This window comes from Dissoconium aciculare, assembly GCF_010015565.1.
Source record: "Dissoconium aciculare CBS 342.82 unplaced genomic scaffold K489scaffold_14, whole genome shotgun sequence".
NCBI classification, from domain to species: Eukaryota; Fungi; Ascomycota; class Dothideomycetes; order Mycosphaerellales; family Dissoconiaceae; genus Dissoconium; species Dissoconium aciculare.
In genome coordinates this window covers 825,259-832,224 of record NW_022984964.1, presented here as the reverse complement: position 1 = coordinate 832,224, position 6,966 = coordinate 825,259, and the positions used below count along the sequence as shown (strand labels likewise).

Genomic DNA, 6,966 nt, shown 5'->3' with positions numbered 1-6,966 from the left:
CACGGCTTGCATCGCAGCACGCGCTGGCCGGGGCGTATCAAGCGAACGGGCAGACGAAGGAGGCGATCCAGCTGCTGGAGCAGGTCGTTGCGATCCGGAAGACATCGCTCGCGGAGGGTCATCCGGACCGGCTTGGATCGGAGCACAGCCTGGCCAAAGCAATTGAAGCGAGCAGGCGCCTTGAAGAGTCAGACTCGAACTTACCCCAACACGCTACTACGGAATCACGTCTGCTCGATCTCACGCATAGCGCCGACAGTGCTCACAACGTCAATAAGAAGAACAGGAAGCGGCTTTCATTTTGGCAGAAATGGCGTCGATGAAGATGAATTCTTGCATTTGTGACTAAGTTACATTACGATTCTGAATGTAGGTGAGCCGTCGAGGCTTAATATAAAAGGACTTCTCCCCCAGCAACAGCTCTAGCTTTGAATCTGGCTGTCGAGTCGCGTGTGGTCTGCGGCTTGCTCCTACGCTAGCAATCGATAGAGAGTGAACGGGATGGACTCCGCAAAAGAAGGGCAGGCGCCTTATGCGGCTGTAGACCACAGTGGTTTTCAAGCCCTCGGTGTGGACAGGTGTGCTTGACTAAGTACGGAAGCGCATAGCATAGTTTACGGGAGTTCTCGACGGCAGACATGACTCAGCAATAGAGATTTGAAAACAACATCATGAATGTCGACGGCGGCAGCGTTCGGGATCGTGCAACACAGCCCCGAATAGAACGAGATCGAGGCCAGGGATAGAGTAGACGCCAAGCGGTATGCTGAAAGACTCAGATCTGCATACCGATAAGGATTGTGTATACATATCGCGATTAACGGAGACGCTCGGATTTCGCACGAGAATAGAATCGATTACAGCGTTCGCAAAACGAGGCTGATCCTAGCGGAAAAGCCGTAGTAGAAGGCTGGCATCCTGCTCTACAGTGCAGATGCGGTATCATGGGTAAACACATGCGTGGCGGAATATCATTAATGAAAGTCTTCGACGCTAGCTCGTTACACAGGGTGGCTCGCGACGCCGGGAGGGACGTTATTTCAAGGAATCACTGCACAAAGTATCGGAGTATAGCGCCGCCAACCCTACACAAAGGCCGAGCTGAAGAATCCCCGCATAGTGGATTCATCTCTGCCACGGTCGCCAGGCATGCATGCTTCGGTTAGATCGATGGCATCTCCGACTGCCTTACCGCTACTTCGTATCTATGTATAGATGTCTGCAGGTGAGTTCTACAGTTCTAGCTTGGTAAAGCAGTCCAGTCTAGAAACCGGGTTAGAGTGATGATCCGTCCTGGCGATACTGTAGGCCCGTGCACGCCAGATACAGTCACGTGAAACATAAGCGGAGGCGAAATCGTAGGATAGAACCTCCGATTCACGAGAAGGAACGCCCTCTCTCGGCTATCGCGCCGTTCGCCCATTGGATAATCCCATCTCATGAGATGGCGCTTCGAGATGATGAACTGACCGACGACTATGTTGCATCACTTCTGAAACGCGATGCGGAGCGTATGTCGCGGACAGGCGTCGCGGACGGGTTGTCGTTGGGGGCAGGACCACGACCGAAGACGCAAGCCAAGCCAAATACTCGATTCTTCCGTCACATCATCCGTGAGACAGATAGCCACAACGCGGCGCTTAAGGCACGGGAAGAAGTCGAGGCGCGAGCGAGGGCGGAGAGGACGAGGAGGAAAGCAGAAGACGAGGCGGCGGACGGAACAGACAAGAGGAGGAGAAGAACAAATCGTGATCACGAAGACGAGCGGAGGTGTGAGGGCCGTGACGGAGATCGGAGACGACACAGACACGATGACGGTAAGAGACGTGAAAAACATCGACATGCCCCCTCAGACGAGCACAGGACTAGATCTTTCCCAGACGGTGAAGATCATGATAAGCCACGACGGCGCGCACGATCACCATCGCCTTCACGTAGAGGAGCGAGTCCGGTCAGACGCACGCACGAACGCGATCGACGTTCTCAGAAGCAACGGCGTAGCCCCGAGCGCCGCAGCCGATCGCCGAGAAAACGATCATCGCCAGTACGCGACGCAGAGCGAGCAGAGGATGGATACGCAAGCGACGAATCAATCGGTCCGCAACCTCCTGCTCGTGGTCGTGGAGCCCAGTCGTCTCGCACGAGCACTATTGATTCTCGCTTTGCGCCCGATTATGATCCCAGAAGTGATGTCGCTTTCGAGGAGCCGGACTTGACGAAGGCTGGTGATGATTGGTCGAATTCGCTGGCTGCAGTACGAGCGCGTGCAGACTGGCGCAACCAGGGCGGAGCAACTGCTAAGTCAAAAGACGGCGTAGAAAACGGCATCGATGTCCAAGATCTGCGCTGGCGGAAAAGCGGCGAGGAAAGGGAATGGGACAGAGGAAAGCTGCTCGACGGAGACTCTGTTGACATTCGTCCTGCATGGGCCTCGAGATTTACCGAATAGTTTCGTAGCATAATCGCGCATTGTTGATTGCGTGGAGTAGAACTCCCAACGTTCACAGAATTCAGGGTCAACCTCTGAATGTGTGCTGACACATGCTTACGACGCTTTACCGTTCCAAGGTTGTCGAAGCACAACCGTTTCACAAGTATTGCAACATGTGTGCTTCATTTCAGTTATCGTGGTTGACATCCAATATTCAGAGATGGTCGTTGATGCCGCTCAGCCGAATTGGATTCGGACGTGGTGCGAATGCTGTGGACAATATATCTCGAGTGCACAGGCACAGGGATCGCAGTACCCCTTGCAGATCAATGCATTGGATTTCCAAATTCGCTCTCTTCGCGAATGAAATGACACGATCTCGCCATGCGATTTGCAAAAAGCATAGCATGGTCACGGCATGGCGAGAACGGACGATTGGCTAGATACCGAACAGAACGTTCCAAGACCGGTGAACTGCCCGGAACTCGGCAGCGAGGCTTTGGAGAGACCGGCAGGGGGCGCATGTCTTATATGTGCAACGGTGCGAAAAGTCTTGTTTTGACGATGGTGTAGTTTAGACGAGACGAAAAACCCACGATCACGACAAGCAGAGACCGTTTCGGATGGTGAACTCTCACCACGTTTTAGCGAGCCTGCGAATCACGGGTGCTCATCTTACGTGGGAATAAGCGCAACGCTAAGGAACGCACGTCATCGCCCTGGCGTTAGGAAATAGGACACTTGGACCGTCTCCCCCAGCTTACGTCTCGCTGTCATCACACGATAAGCCCCGGCCCAGCCAAAAGCGGGAGAGAGATAACCGTGAGGCAAAACATCCACGCCGCCTCTGTTCGCCCTCGCTGAGTCTTTGACCGCAAACTAGATCAGCCTACCTCCCCTAAGGATACGAGAACGCATGCTTTGAACTGCATGGAAAATACCCGGCCGCTGGACATGGACTACTTATTAAACACACCGCTTCCCTCCCAAGGGACCGATCATGTCGTCCTTCTCATCGACTAAAGGTGTCCACCTGACAGCAGCTCCCTCTCCAGTCCCACGTCACGTTGGACCGCCACAGGACCTCTGTTGAAGCCCGATCAGCATTCCACTCTCTTTCCATCCCTTGAGACATGGCCTTGCTCACCGACTAGACTGAGTAACTTTCACCTGGAGCTCGATTGTATTCCTATAATTATCGTAGATCGGTCGCAATAGAGAAATCTGGCGCCGGAACAACAACCAACGAAATGGCATCGACTCCTCCACCTGGCCTTGGCTCTACGCCGACTACGGATCCACAGCCCGAGGACAAGAAGAATAACCACGTCCGATGGAACAAAATGTTCAGCAAAAATGACGACGCTCGTCGGCTGGCGAGCACCGCGACGTCCAATGATGTATCTGTCAGCCAGGGAGAAATAAGATCTCGTCCTCGCTGGACGATGGGCATTCTCAACGACCCAACCACAGACCAAGTACCCGGCTCTGTCCTCCTCCTCTCAAGTGTCTCCAAGTTCAACGAGCCGCTTGGCCTCGACAATGCTCCGGCGCGCACATCGTTATCATCCATTCCTCACGTCAGTAGTCCAAGCAGACACGACGCACCCGAAGTCCCAGCTACTCACCATCGTGCCACATCGCGGTCGAGTTCTCGATTCAGATGGGCATCTGCCGACGTGAAGAAATGCACACCCGACGGAAAATTCGTCCTCGAGCCTCAGCCTCATGATTCACCGAATGATCCCCTCAATTGGACTCTTTGGCGTCGCGATCTTGCCCTGCTCTCCCTAGGATTCTACTGCATGGTCGGTGGCGGTATGACGCCCATTCTCGCAGCCGGTTTCGAGACGGTGGCGGCCGACTTCAAGATCACCGTGCCTCAAGTCGCACTTACGCTGGGTATGTACTCGCTTGGCCTCGGCTTAGGAAGCGTGGTGCTCAGTCCCACCGCAATCCTCTACGGCAAGCGGCCAGTCTACCTCGTCGCCTCGGTCTGTTTCGTCATCTCCGCCGTTTGGTGCGCTGTCAGCCCAGACTTGACCAGCCTGCTCCTCGCTCGTATTTTCATGGGATTTGCCGTGAGCAGCGTCGAGTGCTTACCCTCTGCGACTATTGCAGAGATTTATTTCCTTCACGAAAAGGCATATCGCCTTGGTGTGTATACTCTATTGCTGCTCGGTGGTAAGAACATCGTGCCGCTTGTCAGTGCAGTCATCATCGGTACTCTCGGTTGGCGCTGGGTTTTCTGGATCGTGGCCATTGTTGTTGCGTTTGCTGCTTGTTTGTTATTCTTCTTCGTCCCAGAGACATTTTGGGATCGTACACCGATACCTCGGAACGACCGCCCGCGGAGTCGAAGGATCCCTGCACTCCTCCATGCCATGAGCCCTCATGGAAAAGAAGACGGTCCCTCTGATGAAAAGTCTGTCCACAACAATACAGATAGCGATGAAGCCATCCAACAAGCACATCCGCCCCTCAGCCACCATTCACAGATCGAAGACACCCCTCGCCAATTGTTTGCTATCACCGAAAAGAAGGAAGGTCACGAGAAGACTGGCGTGGCTGATGTATACGGCATACCCAAGACCCCGGAAACAGACAGTGATGAACCTTCACGGCAGAACTCATACACAAGCCACTACTCCACCCAACCACTCAAAACATTCTCTCAGAGCCTCCAAATCGTCTCCGGCCGACTCCGCGAGGACAGTTGGTTCCGCGTCGCTGTCCGCCCTTTCTTCCTCTATTCATACCCGGCAATTCTATGGTCGAGCTTAGTGTACAGTCTGAGTATCGGCTGGCTGATCGTCATTTCCGAATCAGTCGCTGTCATCTACCAGCGACGAGAAACCTACAACTTTACACCGCTCCAGGCCGGACTCGTCTACCTGAGTCCATTCATCGGCGGAATCTTTGGAACCGCCGTTGCGGGAAAGCTCTCCGATGCGGTCGTTCGATACATGGCCCGCCGCAACGGCGGTGTCTACGAGCCGGAATTCCGCCTCATCATGACTATTCCGATTGCTCTTAGCACCACCATTGGGCTGATGGGCTTCGGCTGGAGCGCACAGAAGATGGACAACCCGATCGTCCCTACCGTCTTTTTCGGCATTATTTCTTTCGGCTGCAGTTTGGGTTCCACGACGGCCATTACATTCGCGGTCGATAGCTATCGTCAGTACTCGGGAGAGGCACTGGTGACGTTGAACTTCAGCAAGAATATCTTTCACGGGCTGGTGTTCAGCTTGTTCTTCAACCGATGGTTGGAGAGCGAGGGCAGCAGGGATGTGTTCCTCGCCATTGGTGGTATACAGTTGGCTTGTCTGTTGACGACGATTCCCATGTACATCTATGGCAAGCGGGCGAGGATGTGGACCGTGAGAAAGAAGATTATGGATAAAGTGTGAGGACGATCGTTCACTTATACATCATATTTTCGTAGATTCATACACTATACCACTTTGCCGACGTATTCATTGCCGTCCAGTTCCTCGTCACATTGCTTCGTCCTTCGCATAAGGGTATCCCGTGCAGCAGCTAAGTGATGCTCATCAGCACGAACGTCTCTCGGTATGTTGGATTGCGTAAAAGGCGTACTGTGTCATCCCAACCATCGTCATTTCGTCGAAGGAGTATAAGCAATCGAATCCGGGCAATTAGACTTCCCGCAATCCTTCGACTTGGTGCGCACGGTGGTTGTCTTGACGGGGACGCCCGACTTGCTGTATTCGATAATGGGTTTATGATCCCACGAGCACATCTTCGTCGTGGTGATTCGGTTACACCGATGGTCTGAGTGACGGTGTAGCCCCGCTCCGCCTGATCGTTCGCGTTTTGATGATTGGATCCTTTAAGCGTGATGTTCCTTCGACGTGTTCGAAACAGATGAATCGCACGACAAAGGAAACCATCCTTCGAGTCCGAACATTATATGCTGCCTCGACCACCCCCTCTCTCTCACGGCTTCGAACAGCCGGGGAATCTTCGTGCCGGCATAAGCGCCGGTCGTTGCCACCGTCACATCGGAGTGCAGCGTCGCACATACCAGTAGCTTATCGACCAGACGAACGGAGGTGTTCCTCGACAGGCCGTGCATCATGCACAGATGACGTGAGAGACCTCCGCGCGCAAGAGGCCGCACCTGTCGTCAAGCCACGGGGGGATGCAACGCGTCCGACCACGACACCGCATCTCTACATCACTGCTGCTGATACGTTGGCGTTTCTGGTTGCTGGTCGCCTGAAATGTATAATACGTCGAGCGCCATTGATCGCCAGCGCAACCAGCTTGGCGAAGACGCTAGGAGGCGCAGATCACCAATCGGCATGTTCGGGAAGCAACGCAGATGCAGATTGACTCCTCATTTTTACTTTAGAACGGAAGTCTCGAATTTCGAGGCGCCAGCGCATGAAAGATAGTTATTCGAGTGGCGCATGGAGCTATGCCTGATTGAGCATAGTCGCATTCCACGTATCAACGTCAGTGTTATATACTGTACCTCGACGTACTTCTGTACGACTGCAATCTTG

At 53.8% G+C, this 6,966-nt stretch overlaps 4 protein-coding genes across 4 annotated transcripts; all 4 read left to right on the top strand.

The window, feature by feature from the left end:
• On the top strand, positions 1-191 carry K489DRAFT_291502 (uncharacterized protein; the record flags this gene model as incomplete). The annotated part of the gene is made up of 1 exon (XM_033600195.1): positions 1-191. A coding segment is annotated over one exon (191 nt), but the record flags the coding sequence as incomplete, so codon positions are not given.
• Positions 192-1,351: 1,160 nt separating this feature from the next.
• Positions 1,352-2,661, top strand: K489DRAFT_384268 (uncharacterized protein). Its single transcript, XM_033605821.1, has one exon. The coding sequence runs from the start codon at positions 1,445-1,447 to the stop codon at positions 2,447-2,449; it is 1,005 nt and encodes a 334-aa protein (XP_033456387.1). The 5' UTR covers positions 1,352-1,444; the 3' UTR covers positions 2,450-2,661.
• Positions 2,662-3,861: 1,200 nt separating this feature from the next.
• K489DRAFT_345369 (MFS transporter) lies at positions 3,862-5,924 on the top strand. The gene is made up of 2 exons (XM_033602329.1): positions 3,862-4,044; positions 4,117-5,924. Exons 1-2 carry the CDS (start codon positions 3,877-3,879, stop codon positions 5,842-5,844), a joined length of 1,896 nt encoding a protein of 631 aa, XP_033456386.1. The 5' UTR covers positions 3,862-3,876; the 3' UTR covers positions 5,845-5,924.
• On the top strand, positions 5,845-6,800 carry K489DRAFT_384266 (uncharacterized protein). Its single transcript, XM_033605820.1, has 2 exons — positions 5,845-5,974; positions 6,035-6,800. The coding sequence occupies exon 2, from the start codon at positions 6,275-6,277 to the stop codon at positions 6,791-6,793; it is 519 nt and encodes a 172-aa protein (XP_033456385.1). The 5' UTR covers positions 5,845-5,974; positions 6,035-6,274; the 3' UTR covers positions 6,794-6,800.
• Positions 6,801-6,966: the final 166 nt, after the last annotated feature.

What these genes read in the sequence shown, in the direction of transcription:
- K489DRAFT_384268 (XM_033605821.1), top strand. Translation starts at nt 1,445, where the DNA reads ATGGCGCTTCGAGATGATGAACTGACCGACGACTATGTTGCATCACTT.
- K489DRAFT_345369 (XM_033602329.1), top strand. Translation starts at nt 3,877, where the DNA reads ATGGGCATTCTCAACGACCCAACCACAGACCAAGTACCCGGCTCTGTC. An exon ending in GCAGACACGACGCACCCGAA is followed by an intron (nt 4,045 to 4,116) that starts GTCCCAGCTACT and finishes GCCGACGTGAAG; the next exon opens with AAATGCACACCCGACGGAAA.
- K489DRAFT_384266 (XM_033605820.1), top strand. Translation starts at nt 6,275, where the DNA reads ATGATTGGATCCTTTAAGCGTGATGTTCCTTCGACGTGTTCGAAACAG.